Source organism: Sorex fumeus, unplaced genomic scaffold (assembly GCF_029834395.1).
Source record: "Sorex fumeus unplaced genomic scaffold, SorFum_2.1 ptg000054l, whole genome shotgun sequence".
Classification (NCBI taxonomy): domain Eukaryota; kingdom Metazoa; phylum Chordata; class Mammalia; order Eulipotyphla; family Soricidae; genus Sorex; species Sorex fumeus.
Window position 1 is genome coordinate 351,596 of NW_026606111.1, and position 20,083 is coordinate 371,678.

A 20,083-nucleotide genomic window follows, 5' to 3' on the forward strand; every position below is an offset into this window, starting at 1 on the left:
GAGTCTGGACAGGAGGCCGGAGGGCATGGGGGTCTCTGGCTTATGGGGGTTCCGAGCCCCACGAGGCGGAAATCTGGAGAGAAACTGGGGCCTGTACAAGTGCTGGGTTCCCAGTCTGGAGCCCACCAAGGATCAGCGAGTGACTGGGTGGGGAGGGCCGGGGCTGACCCGGGGAGGGGTGTGTGCTCTGTCTGGCCGAGGTCCCGAGTTGCACCCTACACGTAACAACACTAATGCCTGATCAACAACGGGGAGCGGTGGAGAAGCTGGCTCTGCGTGTGGCCGGCCCAGCTTCCATCCCCAACACGGGGTTGGTGTCCAGCACTGCTCCCCTGCACCCCCCCCATGTTAGTATAGAGCAGCGTGCAGTAAGGCGTGCAGTGTGCAGCTGCCAGGTGTGGCTCCAGATATGGCACCACCGTTGGTGACAAGGGGCATCTGGGAGGCTCAGCCAGCTTCTCCACTGCTCCCCGCTTGGTGACTGGACGTTAGTGTTGTTACTCAACTTTTTTTTTTTTTTTTGCTTTTTGGGTCACAAGGGCTGGAGCGATAGCACAGCGGTAGGGCGTTTGCCTTGCACGCAGCCAACAAGGCCTACCCGAGTTCGATTCCTCCGCCCCTCTTGGAGAGCCCGGCAAGCTACCGAGAGTATCTCGCCCACACGGCAGAGCCTGGCAAGCTCCCCGTGACGTATTCGATATGCCAGACACAGTAACAACAAAGTCTCCAATGGAGACGTTACTGGGCCCGCTCGAGCAAATCGATGAACAACGGGAGGGCCTTTACCTTACCTTACCTTTACCTTTGGGTCACACCCGGCTATGCACAGGAGTTACGCCTGGCTCTGCACTCAGGAGTTACTCCTGGCGGTGCTCAGGGGACCATATGGGATGCTGGGAATTGAACCCGGGTCGGCTGTGTGCAAGGCAAACGCCCTACCCGCTATGCTATCTCTCCAACCCTACTCAACATTTTTTATTTAATTTTTTAAAAAATTTTTATTAGTGAAACACCATGAGGTACAGTTGTAAACTTACAAGTTTTTGTACTTGGGCTTCAGTTATACAATGATCAAGTACCCATCCCTCCACCAGTGCCCATTCTCCACCACCACTGATCCCAGTATCCCTCCCACCTCCTCCATACCGCCTTTGTGGCAGGGCATTCCCTTTTGTTCTCTCTCTCCTTTTGGGTGCTGTGGTTCGCATTGAACACTCAACATTTGGGGGGGCAGAGTCAGATCAGGGGTTAAGGCTCTTGCCTTGCACATGGCTGGCGCCAGCCCAATCCCGGGCTCTGCATTTATTCCCCTGAGCAATGCCAGGAGCGACCCCGAAGAAGTCTCTAAGCACAGTGCCAGGAACACCAACACTGCACGCGTGGTCCCAAGCCCCCCCACACTCAACATCAGATGGGTCAAACTGTGAACAGCTCCTGCCCTTTCCTCCCACCCCTGAAACAGCCTCTTCGAGCTCATTGGGAGCATCTGCCCCTCACTGGGCGTGCTTTCAGCCTCAGTGTTCCTACCTGTGAAACAGGCAGACCGGGCACCCTCCAGAACTGTGCGAGGGAATCTCAGAGAGTGACTCGAGAATGAGCGGAGGCTGCAACGCGGAGGACACCGGGTGGGGCTCGGCACCCCGCGTTGAGGGAGGCTGAGCCCCCGTTCTACCCGCAGGATGCCGACACCACGTATTTCTGCAACACGTGCGGGCAGCCGCTGTGCGCGCGCTGCCGGGAGGAGACGCACCGGGCGCGCATGTTCGCGCGCCACGACGTCGTGGTTCTGGGTCAGCGCAGCCCCGACGTGCTCCCCAAATGTGGTGAGTGGGGCGCAGGCTGGGGTCCGACGCGGGGTGGGGCGGGGCCGCCGCGGGCCCTGATGCTTCTCCCCGCAATCCTCAGCCTTGCACGCGGAACCTTACATCATGTTCTCCACCGACAAAAAGTCTCTGCTGTGTATCCGCTGCTTCCGGGACATGCAGGGGTGAGTGAAGGCAGCACGGGGGGTCGGGTCTGGGGGGCAGGCGCAGGGCTCACTGCGGGTTCCCGCAGGGAAAGTCGCGCGCACTGCGTGGACCTGGAATCAGCCTACGTGCAGGGCTGTGAGCGGCTGGAGCAGGCCGTGCTGGTGAGTGCAGGGGTCTGCCCGGGTCGGGGGTGCCCGTGCCTACCTCTCTGAGGCCACCTGTCCTGTCCCCAGGCGGTGAAGGCCCTGCAGACGGCCACCCGCGAGGCCATCGCACTGCTGCAGGCCATGGTCGAGGAGGTGCGGCGGAGCGCAGCGGACGAGGAGGCTGCTATCCATGCCCTGTTCAGCAGCATGCAGGTGAGAGGGGCCGTGGGACCTGCTCCTGCCAGCAGGGACTGACCCTGGGCTGGGGTGTCAGGGAAGATGCCCTGGGGGAGCTCTTGGGAGAATGCCTGAGCCTCTGGGCAGTGGTGCCTCAGCAGCCCGTGGTCCCCGCAGGAAAAGCTGGCAGAGAGGAAGGCGCTGCTGCTCCAGGCTGTGCAGAGGTGAGTAGGGGTGGGTTCCCTTCCAGGCTGTGCAGAGGTGAGGGGGCGGGCACCAAGCTGTGCAGAGGTGAAGGGGGTGGGCTCCTCCTCCAGGCTGTGCAGAGGTGAGGGGAGTGGGCACTCCCTTCAGGCTGTGCAGAGATGAGGGGGGCAGGCACTAGGCTGTGCAAAGGTGAGGGGGGCAAGCACCCCCTCCAGGCTGTGCAGAGGTGAGGGGGGACAGGCTCCCCTTCCAGGCTGTGCAGAGGTGAGGGGGCGACACCCCCTTGCCCATCCCTGGCTCCTAGTTGGGCAGGTTCTACTGCCCACATCCAGGTGTCTGTTCCGTGAGAGGAGACAGGGACACAGGGAAGTGGGTATCATGAATGGGGCTGGGTAGTCCTGAGCTGGAGATAAGACCGTCTGTACCCCCCAGTCAGTATGAAGAGAAGGACAAGGCTTTCAAGGAACAGCTGACCCACCTGGCCACTCTGCTGCCCACCCTGCAGGTACGTGGGGGGGGTGGGGGGGCAGCACCCCCTGCTGGCACTGAGCTGCTTCCCCCACCCCTGCAGGTCCACCTGGTCATCTGCTCCTCCTTCCTCAGCTTGGCCAACAAAGCGGAGTTCCTGGACCTGGGCTATGTGAGTTCCTGCTCCAGTGGGGGCCAGAATAGTGGTCCCTGCTTCCCCTTCTTCCCCCTCCCTGCCCTGTTTGGAGGCAGCTGATTGTCCCCCCTCCCCCCTGCTCCTGGGGCTTCCCAAACCTCACTGCACAGCAAGTGCTCTGACCGTTCACAAACCAACCAGTCTCTGGAGATGGCCCCAAGTGCAGAGCACAGGCACAAACTCCAGTCCCCAGTTCAGTCACCAGCTTCTCTCGGCATTGCCACCCCCAGCACCCTTGGGGTCTCCCTGGGGTCCCCCAGTAATACATCCAAACACCTAGGTCTGATGGTCCAGCCTGATTAGTGGAATTTGTATCAGCGGAAGTGAACCCCCCCCAATTTTCTGAAAAAGAAAAAGAAAAGAAAAGCACACCAGGGGCTGGAGAGATAGCACAGCAGGGAGGGCGTTTACCTTGCAGCGGCTGACCCTGGTTCGATTCCCAGCATTCCATATGGTCCCCTGAGCACCACCAGGAGTAACTCCTGAGTGCAGAGCCAGGAGTAACCCCTGTGCATCGCTAGGTGTGACCCCAAAAGCCAAAAAAATAAAAAGAAAAGAAAAGCACACCAAGGGCCAGAGTTTTCCTACAGCAGGAAGGGTCTTTGCCCTGCAGGAGGCCACCAGGGCTTCGCTGGTAGTGATCCCTGAGCAAAGAACCAGGGGTAACCCCAAGCACCGCAAAAACCAGCCCCCGCCCCAGTTCACGCAAAGCAGCTCTGCTCCCCAGGGTGCCGTCCTCCGGAGCGCCACCCGCAGCACCGGCCTGTGTGTGGGGGGGGGTCCCCGTGGAGGGGGCTGAGGCTCCCGCCGACGCGGCCCCCGCTGTCCCCGCCCCTGACCGCCCGCAGGAGCTGATAGAGCGGCTGCAGGGCATCGTGACGCGGCCGCACCGGCTCCGGCCCGCGCAGAGCAGTAAGGTGCGCCCGGGGCCGGGCGGGGAGCGCGGGTGGGCCGGCGCGCGGGGCCCTCACCCCGCCTCGCTGCCCAGATCGCCAGCGACCACCGCGCCGAGTTCGCGCGCTGCCTGGAGCCGCTGCTGCTGCTGGGACCACGGCGGGCGGCAGGGGCCGGGGTCGCCCCCAACACGTGAGTAGCGGGGACGGGGTGTGGCGGCCGCCCGCGAGCTATGCGGGCCGCTCTGCAAGGAGGCTCAGTCCGACTCCGAAGCGGGAGTGGAGCCGGCGGGAGAGGAGCCTTGTGGGCGGGGCCTGAGATGCGGCACCTGGAGGGTGGAGCCTTGGTGGGCGGAGCCTAAACTAGTGGAGCCTGAGGGGGTTAGAGCCGGGGTGGGTGGAGTCTAAGACGGGGTTGGGCCGGGGTGGGTGGAGCCTTGGTGGGTGGAGTTGAGATGGTTGGAGCCCAAATGGGTGGAGCCTGAGATGGGAGGAGCCTAAGGTGGAGGGGGGGCCTGGGTGGGTGGAACCTGAGATGGGTGGAGCCTGAGATGGGTGGAGCCTTGTGGGTGGAGTCGGGCATGGGGTGGAGCCTGAAATGGGTGGAGCCCTGGTGGGTGGAGTCTGAGATGGGCGGAGCCTGGTGGGTGGGGCCTGGGTGGGGTGGGGCCTGGTGGGAGGAGCGTGAGATGGGTGGAACCGTGGATGGGTGTGGTGCCTGGTATGGGGTGGGGCCTGGGGTGGCGCCTGATGGAGAGTCCCACCTGGAGCTGCTTGGCTATGGGCGGGCCGGGAGCCCGGGAAGCTGGGAGAAACCCCTATGCGGTGCGCTCAGAGTAGTCTCAGTGGCCAGTCCTGGGGCACCGGGGTCCTACAGAGAACAGACTCTTTCCGGGGCGTCGGGCACATGGACATCTCCCTCGCTCATGTGAAAACCCCGTGCTGATGTCCTTGCCGGGGCTCCCGGTGGTTCCGGGGTCCAGTGCGGAGCCCTGAGTGGCAGGTTGGGCAGGGGAGGCCATTCCCGCCGGGCATCTGCGTCCCCGCGGTCTCTCTCCCAGGCTGGCCGGGGGCGCAGGCCCCAAGGCGCTAACGGGGCCCAGCTGCCCGTCCCCGGTGGGCAAGGCGCTGGGCTCGCCGGTCCAGAAGCCCACGCTGCACCGCTCCATCAGCACCAAGGTGCTGCTGTCGGCCGGCGAGGACTCGCCCTTCGCGGAGCACTGCCGCCACTACGAGGCCTCCTACCGGGTGAGCGCCTGGAGGGAGCCCTGAGGCGCCGCCCCCGGGCAGCCCTGCGCTCACCGCCTCTCCGCGCAGCGCCTGCAGGCTGAGATGCAGAACCTGAAGGACCAGGTCCAGGAGCTGCACCGGGACCTCACCAAGCACCACTCGCTCATCAAGGCCGAGATCATGGGGGACATTCTGCACAAGGCCCTGCAGGTGGACGCGCAGATCGCCGCGGAGTACGCCTGCGTGCAGGGCATGCGCGCCGTCTTCCAGGAGGTAGCCCACCCGCCCCGCTGGGGTTCTGGCTGGCTCACGTGGCTGCAGGGAACTCCAACTTGGCAGCACCTGCCACAAGCCCTTTTCTCTTTCAGATCTGGGAGGAATCCTACCAGCGCGTGGCTAATGAGCAGGAGATTTATGAAGGTCCCGGCGGGGGCTGCACAGCCTGAACCCCTGGGCTGACCCTAACCCACACGGCCTCAGGCGCAGGGAGCCAGCACCCCACTAACCAGGGCCCCCTTGCGGCTCCCCTTAGCACCTCCCTCCCTCCAGCCTGCAGAGTCCCGCCTGGCCCCAGCTGGTGAGCTGAGTGAGGCCCCGGCCTTGGCCCTCGCAGCCCAGCTCCATGACCTGGTGCAGCTGAAGCAGGAGAACAAGTGCCTGACCACCATCACCATGCAGATCACGCCCTACGTGCGCTCCATCGCCAAGGTGAAGGAGCGGCTGGAGCCCAGGTGAGTGGGGACCGGGCCCAGGCGAGACACTTCCTTCCCAAGGGCTCTGACCAGCGCTGGAAGGAGCAACCTCTGGTGCAGAGGCAGGAGTGATCCCCAAGCACTGCTCGGTGTGACCCCAAAACAAAACCCGGAGAGCCTCTGGCGGGGATCCCACTGGGCCAGAGCACTGCAGTTTATTTGATGTTGTTTATAGGTCACACCTGGCGGTGCTCAGGGCTGACTCCTGGCTCTGTGCTCAGGGCTGACTCCCGGCTCAGGGCTCAGGGATGACTCCCAGCTCTGTGCTCAGGGCTCACTCCTGACTCTGTGCTCAGGGGTATCCTGTTAGGATTCAAGACTTACTCCTGGCTCTGTGCTCAGGGCTGACTCCTGGTGGGGCTCAGGGCTGACTCTTGGCTCCTTCCTCAGGGCTTACTCCTGGCTCTGTGCGCAGGGCTCTCATTAGCGGTGCTCAGGGCTCACTCCTGGTGGGACTCAGGGGACCCCACAGTGCTGAGATTGAACCTGGCTCGGGTATATGCAAGGCCAGTGCCTAAACCCCTGTCCAGTATCTCTGGCTAGCGGAAGAGCCCCGTTTGGGGGGTCAGTGAGCAGGTTAGGGGGCTTGAGCCAGGGCAGGTATATGGGCTGCTGTGAATTTGAGGCGCATTGCACCCCTGGGGGCCTGAGGAGTGGGTTGAAGCAGAAGACACTTCTTGGTGGGCATCATGAGAACGCCAGGCTGTTCCGGGACTCTGGACTCAGAGGAGTTTCCTTGGCCACATTTCCAGAGAGCTAGGGTTCTCAAAACTGTGCGCAGGAGGTGTTAAGAGTGACAAGACCACGTCTTAGCCATGGGCAGACGTGCTGCAGGGACCAGTCCATGGCAGAACTGGCCCGGCCTTCTGGCACTGTGCTGGCACCCGCAGCTCTGCGGAAAAGGCACGGCCTCAGGTGTCTGGGCAGGGGAGGGGCAGGAGCTGGCCTGGACACGGCTGCTCACGCCCCAGCCACTGCACCCTACTGGCCGGCCACGCCTTACACCTGCTCAGTGACCTCTGAGCCGCCGGCGGCCCCCACTCCGCCTACCCCGAATCTCCCCGGGCTCCACGCACCACCCCTAGACAGACAGACCTGGAGTCCCCGTCCCCCCACCTCCCCAGCTAAAGGTCCAGACTAGGTCCAGAAGCTTCTTTGGGTGGTTTGTGCTGCCCACACCTCCCCCACCTCAAAACTTGTTTTGGGGTCACACCCGGCAATGCTCAGGTCCCTGTGTAGGGATCACTCCGGGTGGGGCTTGGGGCACCAGGTGGGATGCTGGAGGTCAAACCCTGGTCGGAGAGGGCAAGGCAGCCGCCCTCCCCGCTGTGCTACTGCTCCAGCTCTTCACTTCAAAACTGGCTTTCCCAGGCTTTTGTCTTGCAGGCAGCCGACCTCAATCCTCAACACAGAATAAGGTGCTCTGAGCTCACTCCCATCAGGAGTAATCCCTGAGCACAGGGAGCCGGGGAAAACCCGAGCACCACTGGGTGTGCTCAGAAACCACACACACACACACACCACTAAAAATAACACAAAAAACTGGTTTCCAGGTCACTCCAAGCTCCATAAACTGCCCAACTCCTAGGGCTGGAGAGAAAGTACAAAGGGCAGAGCATTTGCCTGGCACATGGCGACCCGGGTTCTATCTCTGACATCACATATGACCCCTGAGCACCGCCAGGAGCAATTCCTAAGTACAAACCCACCAAACCACGAAAATCCAAAAATACTGTGGGTCTCCTTCCTGTCCCCACTCCCCCCAGCTCCATCAGCAGGGTGGGTCTCCCGCCTTTCCCAGCCCTATCCTGATGACCTTTGTATCCTAATGAAGTGGGCCTGGCTCCTTCTGGAACCTTCCTGCCGCCTCTGACGGCTGGTAGACACTGTGCTGTCAGCTTGAGTGTCCACAGGAGTCCACTGCCCAGGCACCTGGTTGGCACAGCACTGCCCAGCCCTCAGCCTGTCCCCAGGGGTACAGCCTGACCCTGAGCCCCGGGCAGGCCCTGCAGTGTCCACGGGTACTGGGCTTGTGCGTGGCCTCCGCAGGCCGCCGGACCCCAATGCTGGCTTCTCTCACAGGCTCCAGGCCCCTGTGGATGAGCAGGCAGAACACCTCCAAAGCATGGACGAGGAGGGTGTAGATGGCGAGGCCCTGCCCAGGTAAGCAGGTCCTGCCCATCCCAGGAGCCACGAGTCCCTCACACAGCAGAGACAGGCCAGACGGCGCGCCCCTCCCCTCCCCGCCATGGCCTGTCTCTCTCCTGTCCTGTTAGTAAGATACGGGCTACAGCAGGTGAGGCACTGGGTTTGATCCCCATCACCAAATCCTGTGTACAGGGCCAGGGATCAGCCCTGAGCACTGCTGGGGTGACCCTGAACAACACATACGGGGTCAGAGGTTCTGACTGGAAAGACATGGCCCATGGCTGGGACTGGATGGGGGGGGCGGTCCCTGTGCCCGTCTGTCATTCTCAGGATTCCAGGTCAGCCTGAGCCCCACCTGGGAAGCCCCGGCAACAGATAAGCACCATCTGGGTCCCAGCCGAGGCTTGCCCCGGTGAACTGAGTTAATCCTGGGATGAGGGGTGCTGTGCGAGGACCCTGTGAACTTGGGGGGCAGTCCCTTTCTCCATGGCTCCTGGAGGGCCTCAGGGTTCTGCGGTCAGTCGAGTTCAGTGTTACACCCTCACTGAGGCTGCTGGTCTCCGGTGATCACCAGCAACACTTGGCCTGTCCGTGACGCCACCTCTCCCCCTGAAGCCCTGGTGGGCAGCAGAGGGCCATGGAGGACCCAGGGAAGGGTTTCAGCAGGCAGAGCCCAGGGGCATTCTCCCTTAGGAATGACCTGGGGTGCATCCCGGAGAAGACTGCGGAGCCGAGAGGGACCGGCTGGAGCCCGAGCTGCCTCGCTGAAGAGCCGCTGAAAAATAAAGAGCATCAGAGACCAAAGCAGAAGGTGGTGGGCGATGTGCCCGCGCGGAGAGACCTGCCTGCATAGAGCGCCGGGCCGGCAACCTGCATGCATGCAACATACATGCAGTCACACAGTCCCACTCAGCACACAATTCACACGCAAGTATATACGCACTCAACCTCACTCATGCACACCCGCACACACAAACACCCCTACCCATATACATGCCCAGTCTTACACACATGCAAAGTTCGCATGTGCACACGTCTCTCAGCGCTCGCAGTGTATCGACATGTGCTCACTCTGCAAGCCCGGCCACTCAGCACCAAAGTGAGTGCCTCCCTGCCACCTTTCCAGCCGCTGGCAGGCCTGCCCAAGGCCCCACCCTGGGACCTTCAGCACAAAAGCTCGTCTTCGTTTATGGCGTGGGGGAGAGTCTGAGTGTTTCTTCGCCAAAGCAACAGGATCCCGGATACCTTGGGCAGCCAGCCCATCAGCACAAAGTGAAATCAAGTACATTTTATTTTAAGAATTGGAAAGAATAGTCAGTATCTGTGAAAGAAAATTCCATTTAAAATATTTAAATAAACATTTCTGCATGTAAAAAGAAGAGTAGAAGAATTACTCCATTAACTGTTACTCTCCTAGCTATGGGGCAGCTTCCTCAAAAGCAAGCGCTTGGGACCCCCATGGGGGTGGCCTGGCCACCGCAGTGCGCTAAGGCCGCAGGGAAGTGCCTGGGGGTCAGCGGCCCCTGGGGCAGGAGCAGGGACCCGGGGACTCTAATCTAACCGCGCTGTGGAGGGGCCCGGGATGCGCAGACCAGGAAGGGGGTGCGGGGCGTTGCGTCTCTGCTCCGAGCTGCGCTGGTGCGAACCCCCCGCCCCCCCCCGTAGTCTGGTTCTGGGCAGGGCCTACAGTGCAGAAAACTCTCAAGAGACGGTTTCCCGTGAGGTAAACAGGCAAAGCAGCTCCTGGGTGTACCCCCAAAGCCTGTACCTCGTTAGCCCGATTCTCTGCTTTACAAGTAACCTGAAGATTTCAGTACCAGAAGTGCCCTGCCCGGAGGGACCCCAGTGCCCCGCTTCCCGCCCTGAGCTCCCACCCTCGTGGCCCGCTCCTCGCCTGGTGCCCAGCAGCATGCCCGCAGCCCCGTGACCCTCTTTGGTATGCACAACGAAGGAGGAAGCCACACAAGCGCTGTCGCCGCGTCCAAGGAAACGCAGACACAGTCCAGCCGGCCCGGGCGGCCTCCCACGGGCCCCGGCTTTGGGGTCACAGCCTGGACACTGTCCTTCCGAGTCTTCGCAACACCCTGTGAGGTAGGTGGTATCACCCCCATCCCGCAGATGGGGACGTGTAGGCACGGAAAGGTAAGTGGCTCTCCTGGTGGCGGCCCCGCGGGGCTCCGGCCAGAGTGCTTGCCCGGCACGCAGGAGTCGCCGGGGGGCCCGCCTGGTCCTCTCCGGTCCACAGCTAGAGCCGCTCTCAGAGCGCCAGCCACGCCCCCCGGCTCGAGACCCCCCCCCACCTCGATTCCCTGCACTAGTGGGGCTCGTATCGCACGCGGGGATGCTGGAGAGGGCCCCCCCACGGACCCCGACACCTTCCCTCGCAAAACCAAACCAAACCCAACTCAGCCCCAAACTGGAAAACAGAACCAAAGATGCCGGCAGACCTGCGGGGTGCGGCTGCAAACGCCAGGATCCCTTTGGGAGAGCGAGCGCGCAGGAGGGTACGCGGATGGCTGGAAAACGCATCAAAACGCATCGTGTATGAGGGCGGGGGGCATGGGGGAGGGGTGCAGCACAGCAGGGGCTCCTAAGCTTTGCTCGGGAAAGGGAGGAGGGTGTTTGCCGTGCCGGAGACCCCCTCACAACGGAGTCTCCGTGGGCACTGCCCTCGGGCCGGCTGACCCCGTGGCGTTTACGGTCTTTCTCCGGACAGAGCGGCATGTTCTGAAATGTGGCGTCCACGTGCATCCGTGCTGCTACTGATATAAACCGGATGAGTAAACGCGCTGGGAACGGGGGAGCCGCGTGGCTCTGCCGAGGACGCGCCCGTCCCCAGACCACGGCCCGCTGTGCGTGAGGATGAGCCGTGAGGGGAGAGCCGCCATGTGGGGGGGACGCGAGTGTCGTGCGCCTCGTGCCCGCGGGCAGGGGGGTCAGTCGGCAGCACACAGTGGCTCAGGAGTGCGGGGGCCGGGGCACCCGGGGCCCCGAGGCTATTGCTACGTTTGCTCCGGGCCACCTGGGATCCCGGCCCTGCAGACGGCCCGGCCGCGCCTCTCTCGGACCCTGGCCTCTAGGTGGTTCCTCAGGAGAGCAGGGGGTGGCACGGCAGATGGGTGGTCCTCGGAAGGGTGGGGCCCGCCCTCGTGGGTCAGAGGTCCACCTTGACACCCCGGATGAAGGGCAGGCCCGTGGGCACCCGCCGCTTGTATTCCAGGTACTCGTCCCCGAAGAAGTGTATGAGCGAGATCTCTTCCTCCTCTGTGCGGTCCCGGAAGAAGCGCCACACGGTGAGCGCGTAGGCCACGCCGCACAGCGGGTTGCACAGCACCACCTGCAGGGGGGAACGCCGGGTCATGCACGCCGGGCACCACAGCATCGAACCCGGCCCTCCGTGCAGCATGGCTCCTCTTCTCCATGAGGCGAGAGCAGGAAGGCGATGCGCCAGGGACCCCGCAGCCAGGGCTCCACCCGGCATCCCTCCTGCCCAGGGTCCCCTCTTCTCCGACGCCCACCCGACACCCCCTCATGGCCCCACCCAGGGCGCCAGCGACTCTCAGAAGTGTCCAGGCCATGGAGGGGCACCGGAAGCCCTCTGCTGCCTACCACGTGTCCCCCAAGGGGGATGACTCTGGCCGCCAGGGTCAGATTCTGGCCCCCAACCCCACCCTCTGCCACTGTCCAGGCAGCCGGCAGCGCCTGACCCCCACAGGAATCCCTGCTCTGGGTGGGGGCCGAGGTCCACCCCAGCCTTAAGGAAGACGCCACATGGTCCCCGGCGGTGGCTGGACCCGATGACCCCCACCAGCACCAGGGGCCAGCACCCTCAAGTGGCCCTTCCAGATGGTTCTGCCCAGCCTGGCAGTGAGGCTCCAGTGAGTCCAGTTCTCAGGGTCAGTGCTCCGGACCTGGTTTCTCAGACCACGCTGTCACCTTCGGGGCCAGGCACACACAGGAACCCGCCTGCTAGCCCCCCAAGGTGGTCAGGGAGCCCCCAGGGCCCGGGCCTGGGAGGCCCCGAGGCTCAGTGTGTGCTAAGCTCGGTTCAGTCTCGGCCCAAAAGCAGATTCAAGAGACAAAGAGACAGGAAGCAAGGCTGAGGCTGGGAAGGGGCACCTGGCGGGCCGCAGTCAGCACAGACACGCGCTCACCCTGGGTCTCACAAGCACTGCCCAGGGAGCAGTCGTGAGCACCTCCAGGTGAGGTCAAAAGGAAAAGATCAGATCTGAAGAGTGGGAGAGGCAGCTCGCCCTCCACAGGGCCCACCACTGGCACCCCACATGATCCCCTGAGCACTCCCCAAAATCCTGAGCACAGAGCCAGGAGTCAGCCCTGGGCATTCCTGGGTGAGGCCCCAAAATAAAAATAAAAACGAAAATAACAAGCTAGGCTGGGCCTGCAGCCGAGAGATGGCCGGGCGAGCGCGCATGCCTGTCCCAGAGCTGAGATGGCAGGGTGAGCACACACTCCTGCTGTCCCTGGGTGCCAGGCCCTCGGCCCCACAGGACGGGAAGCCCTGAGCTCCCAGCCGCAGGGTCAGGGCTTCCTGTTCTCTGCCCTCACCCACCCATACCCAGGTCTGAGGGAAGAGGCAGAGGGCGCAGGCAGCAGGAGCCGACAGTTAGCAACGCCCTGGCAGAGGGCACCTGGCCATTCTTAGGGCTCAGTCCTGGTGGGCTCAGGGCACTGGGTGGGGCCTAAGGATCGAACCCAGGCCATGCACGTGCAAGGCAAGTGCCCACCCGCCCTGCTATCTCTTTGGCCTAAGCTCCCACTTTATTTATTTTTGGCTTTTTGGGTCACACCCGGCGATGCACAGGGGTTACTCCTGGCTCTGCACTCAGGAACCACTCCTGGCAGTGCTCAGGGGACCATATGGGATGCTGGGAATCAAACCCGGGTTGGCTGCGTGCAAGTCAGACGACCTACCCGCTGTGCTATTGCTCCAGCCCCTAAGCCCCCTCTTTAAAGGAGACCCCAGAACCTGGACACCCACAGGAACCAGTGCACCGCTCCCTCAGAAATGGGGCGTGTAGGGTCCGTGTACCTCAGGTCAGTTCCAGAGTGTGAAAGAACAAGTCTGGCAACCGGGCAGCATGGCATGAGGGCACCTGTCCTGCGGGGAGCCAGTTCTCACGCCCAGCCCAGCGGGTGGGCCCCAAACCTGCTGCCCGAGGAAGCCCTGAGCACTGCTCCCGAGCGCAGAGCAGAGGAAAGCGGCCCGGTACCTGCGTGCCGATGCTCCAGTAGAACCAGCCGACGTAGGAGGGGTGCCGGCACCACGCGTACACGCCGCTGGTCACCAGCGTGTGGGTCTCGGACTTCTCGTTCTGCACCACGTGGTTGAAGTTGGAGCCCGCCGTGAACATGGCAGCCTTCCGCAGACACTCCCCAAACACCACCATCAGCAGCCCCGTGATGCTCAGCCAGCTGATCTGCTTCAGCTCTGCGGGACACGCGGGACAGTCGGGAAGGGCCCAGCCCTGGCCCTCCCCTGGCGCCTAACTGACGGTGTGTTCTCCTGAGCACCCCCAGGAGTGATTCCCGCGTGCAGAGCTGGGAGTAACTCCTGAGCACCAAAACCGGAAAGCAAGGATGGAGCTGTCCTGAGCTGCACCTTCCCAGGGCCTGGGCACCGCACGCGGGTGTGCGCTCCTCTGCTGCGACTATTGAGTTTGGCTGGGGTCACCCCCGACAGCACCCTGGGCTCTGCATGCATAGGTCGTTCCTGGTGGGCTCAGGGACCCCGCCGTGTGCTGGAACCTGCATGGCCGCGGGCAAGAGCCCTCCCGCTGTCTCTCCAGACCCTGCGGACGGTCTAACTCAGACCGGACCCCAACCCTAAAGGGCTTTGGTGACAGTTGCCGGCCAGTAAGTTCTCAAGTCCTGGAAAACGGACAGCGGCCACTCGCCTCTGTCGTCTGGCCGTAGTGCGGCTGCCGGCTGACACAGGCGGTCACCAGGCAAAGGTCAGCCCACGAGAGCCCAGCCCTGCCTGTCCTCGGGCCCCCATGCCACCCCCGGGCCCACTCCAGGGCGGACAGCAGGGCACACTCACCCGGCCAGAAGATGTTCTCCAGGGTGAACTCAATCCAGGAAGACAGGGCGGCCACCGTGTACTCCAGGCTGTGGTTGAGGAGGAAGGAGTCCAGTGACAGGCTCTTGGGGTTGTTGACGGCCGTGACCAAGTACTCGGAGTAGTGGAACAGAGACAGAGAGCACATGTACCTGCTCGGAGTCAAAGAGGGCGGCGGTGGGGCTGGGCCTCGCGGGAAGGGCTGGGGTGGACACAAAGCTCACAGGGTCGAACTAACCCAACCCAAGCCCGGCAGCAGCTAACAGGGTCCCTGGGCAACATCACACCCAGGAAGGGGGCCGCAGGAGAGAGGGCTCAGTGCACGGACCACAGCAAACCATGCCCTTCCCTTGAGCCACTATTACTGTCCAGGTCGGGGATGCTGAGGGGCACCACAGGGAGAGGCCCAGCCCCTTCTCAGCCTGCACCCTGAGCAGCCCAGGGCCTCACCACCCGCCCCGCGCAGCCCAAGGACCCCTTACCAGCCAAAATGGTTCCAGGAAGACTGGCTAAAACTCAGCAGCAGGCCACAGCCAAACACGAAGCCCAGGAAGCAGGCGCGGATGGCGATCTGAAAGGCACCGTGACTCAGGCGGGCGCTCCCACCAGGCGGGGGGCACCCACCCAGCCGCCCACCCACCCTGCTGTGGTGTTTAGTTCACAGCTGGCAGTACTCGGGGGACCAGCTGGGATACCACGGATAGAACCCGGGTCAGCTGCGTGTGTAAGGCCACTGCCCTCCCCACTATCTCATCACTCAGGCCCCGGGCCCGTCCTTCTGTGGCGGTATGACCTTGGGCAAATCGCTTAACCTCTTAGGGCCCCTGGGGTTTCTCCATCCACCCAACAGGAATGGCAGGACGGGGTGAGGCTGCTCCTGCCGGCAAAAGACCCCAAGTCTGAGCTGCAGTTACCACTCTGATGGCTATTACCAGTAGGGCTGCAGTCTGGGCTAATGGTCCGTTCGCCCCAAGTCCATCTGGCTAATCTGGGCCAGGGGGGAGCTCCGTGCCAGCCAGGACACATTCCCTCCACCAGCGCCCACCCTTTCACCTGCAGCGGGCAGGGCTCCCCCACGCCCTGAATTATATAAAGGAACGTGGGCTCACGGCTCCCCTCCCCACACGCAGGTGCCATGGCTGCTGAACCATTTCACACCCCCCCACACACCACACTGCGGGCCGACGGCCTGGCCACCTCTTTGCCCTGTCCAGGGCGCGGGATCCCGCCCACCACGTGCGCTCGGGGGCTCCAGCACATGCCCTGGGGAGGTCAGGTCGCCCCTGCTGGAGTCCCCACCCGGGCCCACCCCGACCGGCTGGGCGGTGAGTCCACGCAAGGCGTCCAGACCCCACCCTGCCCCGGACTCTGCCCCGGGCTGGCTGGGCGTCCACGCGAGACGTCCAGCTCGGGCCCCGAGCCTAACGGTGACCCCGAGACCGGGCGCGCATCCGGCCCCCGCGCCCCCCCACCCCCCCATGCTCGGCTGAGGCGTGTCCAGCGCCCAGCCCAGCGTCCCCCGCCCCGTCCTGCCCCACGACCCTTGCTCCGTCCTGCCCGGCCCTGCCCCGTCCAGCCCCGCGACCCCCACCCAGTCCTGCCACTCCCAGTCCCGCGACCCCAGTCCCAACCCTGCCCGGTACCGTCCTGCCCCTGCCCCGCGCCCAGCCCAGCCCATCGCCCCCCCCGCCCCCACGACCCCCGCCCTGTCCTGCCTCGCCTCGTCCGGCCCCGCCCGGCCCCGAGACCCCCCCAGTCCCGCGCCCTCCGCCCCGTCCTGCCTCGCCCCGTCCCCCGCGACCCCTGCCCCGTCCTGCCACTCCCAGTCCCGCGCCCCCAGCCCCGCGCCCTCCGCCCCGTCCTGCCTCGCCCCGTCCGGTTCCGCCCGGCCTCGAGACCCCCACCCCCAGTCCCGCGACCCCCACCCCGTCCTGCCTCGCCCCGTCCTGCCCGGTCCGGCCCCGCCGGACCCCGCGACCCCTGCCCCGTCCTGCCACTCCCAGTCCCGCGCCCCCAGCCCCGTCCCCGCCCGGTCCAGCCCCGCGCCCTCCGCCCCGTCCTGCCTCGCCCCGTCCTGCCCGGTCCGGCCCGGCCCGGCCCCCGCGCCCCCCACCCCTCCTGCCTCGCCGCGTCCGGCCCCGCCGCGCCCCGCGCCCCCCGCACCTGGTAGCGCGGCGGCCGGTAGAGCAGCAGCAGCAGCGCGTTGAGCCCCGCCACGTAGAGCGCCAGCCCCGTGCGGCCCTGCAGGCCGGCGCGCGTGAGCAGCGGCAGCGCGAGCACCGACGCGCCCAGCAGGAAGGCGGCCAGGCTGAGGCGCGCCTCGGGGCCCCGCGGAGCCCGCGCCCCGCCGCCCGCCATGGCGCACGGCGGCCCCGGGAGCCGGGACCAGCGCGGCGCCTGCGCCCCGCGCCGCCGACGCCGGCCGCGAAGGGCAGCCGCCCGCACCGCGCTCTCGCGAGAACGCCGCGCAGCGCCGCGGGGACCCGGCTTTGGCCGGCGCGCCCCGCCCCCGCCCGGGCCACGCCCTTTCCGGCCACGCCCCGCGCCCGAGGCCACGCCCCCTCCGCCGCCGTCCGGAGCTGGCGCCGGACTCCGAGCGTGCAGGCTTTGCAGGCTACCCCCGGGGTAGCCCCCTCTGAACCCCAGCCGGGCGCACGCTGTCCCATGATGTCACTGCTACTCGTGTTCTATCGGGCCTTTAAAAAGGCAGCCCTGGGGGGGCTGGAGAGATAGCCCAGAGGGGAGGGCGTTTGCCTTGCACGCGGCCGACCCTAGTCTAGTTCTAGTTCGACTCCCAGCATCCCATAGGGTCCCCTGAGCACCGCCAGGAGTCATTCCTGAGCTCAGAGCCAGGAGGAACTTTTGAGCATCGCCAAGTGTGACCCCCTCCCCCCCAAAAAAAGCAAAAATAAATTAATTAAAAATACAATAAGAGGGGCTGGAGCAATTGCACAGCGGGTAGGGCGTTTGCCTTTTACGCGTACGACCCAGGTTCGATTCCCAGCATCCCATATGGTCCCCTGAGCACTGCCAGGGGTGGTTCCTGAGTGCAGAGCCAGGAGTAACCCCTGTGCATCGCCAGGTGTGACCCAAAAAGCAAAAAAAAAAAATACAATAAGGAAATTGTTTTTAGGGGCTGGAGTGATAGCACAGCAGGGAGGGCGTTTGCCTTGCACGCGGCCGACCAGGGTTCGATTCCCAGCATCCCATAGGGTCCCCCGAGCACCACCAGGAGTAATTCCTGAGCGCAGAGCTAGGAGTAACTCCTGAGTGCAGAACCAGGAGGAGCCCCTGTGCATCGCCAGGTGTGACCCAAAAAGCAAAAATAAATAAATAAAAAGGCACCCTGCACCTTCATCATGTGGGCCTGACTTCACCCGGGAAAATAAAGCAACGTGTGACCCTGACAGGGTGTTGGAAATAGAAGCGCACTCTCTCGGTGGCGTTGTCTTCAGTGGGAGAACTGGCTGGTGCTGGTTTTGTACTGGCTCTCTTGTCTAAAATCAACATTGTTTGTTGCGGGAGGGGGTGGGGCCCGCTCGAAGCTGTGCTCAAGGATCACTCCCGGTGGTGCCGGGGATCCAACCATCCTGAGTAAGGCAGAGCCTTCACCTCTGTTCTGTGTTTCTGGCCTCTATGATTTTCTTTTTGTTTGTTTGGGGGCCACTGGCAGCAGTGCTGGGAGATCACTCCTGCCTGTGATTGAGGGGGGTGCATTTCTGGCTGGGCTCAAGGGACCATGCAATGCTGGGGGTCGAACCTGAGCTCAGAGCCAGGTTCTCTGTGTCTCTGTGTCTCTGGGCCCCCGACATTGGTGTCATAATCAGAACCTGTTCTTGGGCTGGGGTGCAGGCTTTGCAGGAAGCCCAGACCCAGACCTCCGTGCCCCCAGGAGCAATGACCTGGTACCAGCCCCTTCAGTAGCCCAAACACATAAACAGAAATTCCTCTCTGCCTCTTTTTAGGGGGAAAGGCATTCCTGGTACTACTTGGGCAAACCAATCCTGAGACTCTCACTGGCCCCTTCTTTACTTTGGTTTGTTTTTTGGCCTAACCAGGTGATGCTCAAGGTTTACTCCTGGCATCGCTCAGGGGACTGTATGGGAAGCCGGGGATCAAACTAGGTTTGACTAGGTGCAAGGCAAACGGACCCCCCAACCCCCCACAAACACACAGACCGTTCTTGTTGTGGGTTCATACTCCCACCTTGGGGGTCACGGTACAATGATGAAAGAGAAAAGCAAGTGATGAGAATAACCCTGGTGGAGCCAAAGAGGGATGGACAGACGCTAGAAGGACCCCAGGAAAGGGGAAGAAATGGGAGGTCGGGACAGCAGGGCTCTCTAGGGCAAGGCCACAGGAGCTAGGTCTTGTCTCTGGGCCCTGAGGGCCAGCAGCTCCTGGAAATGAGAGCAAGGGCAAGGAGGAGGAGGGAGGGAGTCTGCGAAGGCCCAGAGGCAGGAGGGAGGAAGCCCAAGGCAGGATAGGGGACAGGCCACCAGGGAGCCCGGTGTGCTGGGGCAGAAAGTGAGCCAGCAGCAACCTCTGTGCTGCCGGCAGAAAGGCCTGGCGTCCGGGCACAGGGAGGGGTAGAAGGGCCAGGCTGGACTCAGCCCATGAACTCAGCACCGACCGGGGCCATTCTGAAGCCCTATGGAAGTGAAGCTCAAGAAGGTGCTTGCTGGGCTCTGCTGATGGCGGAAAGTCACTGCTTTGACCTGCCAGTCAGGGGCCAGAGGGAGAGTGGGGGGGGGGCAGGGGGGAGGGGGCTGGGGGTGTGAGTCACTTGCCTTGAGATTAATTCCCCGGCACCCCAGATGCCCCTCTCCCCCCGCCCCTGAGCACCACAGGCGCGATCCCCGAGCACAGAGCCAGGAGCAAGCCCTGAGCACCTCCAAGTGTGACCCGCAAGCCAAAAAAAGATACAATGATAAAAATAATGCCCAGTTAGGTCGGGGAGATTAAAGGTGCAAAGTCAGAGTTAGCAAGATAGTTCTGGGGTGAGGACCAGCTTCTATCCCTGGCACTGCCAACCCTTCTGCAGCCTCTGGAGGCCCCCAGATGCAGTGGGAGAGGACGCGGCATTACTGGGGGGGGGTGTCTCTGCCACTAGCCCCCAGTTTCTCAAGATCACAAACTCAGGACGTGGCTCTCGGTGTCCGGACCCCTTGTGGCCACTAGAGGGCGCAGGTTGCAGAACCCCTAGGTGCCGCCGAATCCCCGCAGCTCAGCCTCTAAATAAGCATTTGAATGTGTTTTGTTCTAGGCCCTGCGAGTATAGCACAAAAGGGGTGGGCCTTTCTCACACCGGAAGCCCTCCTCACCCTCTCTCCAGGCCATCCCCAGCTCTCAGGAGCCCTCCTGTTTTATTTTGCTTGATTTTTGGTTTGGTGGCGGGGGCGGTCATACCGGGTCATGCTTGGGGGTTACTCCGAGTTATTCCTACTACACCAGGAATTACTCCTGACAGGCTCAGGGGACCCTCTGAGAGACCAGGATTTGAACCGGGGTTGGCCCTGCGCAAGGCCAGTGCCCCACACACTGTGCTAACACTCTGGCCCCAGGTCTCTCCTGCTTTAAAGGGGCTGGGGAGATGTTACAGTAGGTAGGTCGACCTGTGTTCAATAACCAGCCCCCCCCCATAGGGTCCCCAGAGCCCCGCGAGGTACCAAGCATAATCCCTGAGCACAGAATCAGAAGTAATCCCTGAGCACCCGCCAGGTGTGGCGCAGAAAACAAGGACAAAAAAAACCCAAGCAGGGCTGGAGCGATAGCACAGCGGGTAGGACGTTTGCCTTGCACGCAGCCAACATGGCC

General features: G+C 63.3%; 3 protein-coding genes across 3 annotated transcripts in view; 2 read left to right on the forward strand and 1 right to left on the reverse strand.

Moving 5' to 3' along the window:
* Positions 1–9,558, forward strand: part of RNF207 (ring finger protein 207) — an 11,314-nt gene extending 1,756 nt beyond the window's left edge. The window contains exons 3-17 of the mRNA XM_056124973.1: positions 1,679–1,823; positions 1,906–1,987; positions 2,056–2,131; positions 2,204–2,329; positions 2,471–2,517; positions 2,933–3,005; positions 3,072–3,140; positions 4,013–4,081; positions 4,153–4,250; positions 5,119–5,305; positions 5,375–5,560; positions 5,656–5,707; positions 5,901–6,018; positions 8,122–8,202; positions 8,881–9,558. Coding sequence (XP_055980948.1) covers positions 1,679–1,823; positions 1,906–1,987; positions 2,056–2,131; positions 2,204–2,329; positions 2,471–2,517; positions 2,933–3,005; positions 3,072–3,140; positions 4,013–4,081; positions 4,153–4,250; positions 5,119–5,305; positions 5,375–5,560; positions 5,656–5,707; positions 5,901–6,018; positions 8,122–8,202; positions 8,881–9,040 — 1,569 coding nt within the window. The 3' untranslated portion in view covers positions 9,041–9,558. The remainder of the gene's footprint in view (positions 1–1,678; positions 1,824–1,905; positions 1,988–2,055; positions 2,132–2,203; positions 2,330–2,470; positions 2,518–2,932; positions 3,006–3,071; positions 3,141–4,012; positions 4,082–4,152; positions 4,251–5,118; positions 5,306–5,374; positions 5,561–5,655; positions 5,708–5,900; positions 6,019–8,121; positions 8,203–8,880) is intronic.
* The window catches only part of ZBTB48 (zinc finger and BTB domain containing 48), a 299,924-nt gene that overhangs the window by 84,975 nt on the left and 194,866 nt on the right, over positions 1–20,083 (forward strand). The window lies entirely within an intron of this gene.
* Positions 9,461–16,664, reverse strand: ICMT (isoprenylcysteine carboxyl methyltransferase). The gene is made up of 5 exons (XM_056124965.1): positions 16,430–16,664; positions 14,749–14,837; positions 14,249–14,418; positions 13,419–13,636; positions 9,461–11,524 (listed from the first exon to the last, which is right to left on the reverse strand). Exons 1-5 carry the CDS (start codon positions 16,622–16,624, stop codon positions 11,342–11,344), a joined length of 855 nt encoding a protein of 284 aa, XP_055980940.1. The 5' UTR covers positions 16,625–16,664; the 3' UTR covers positions 9,461–11,341.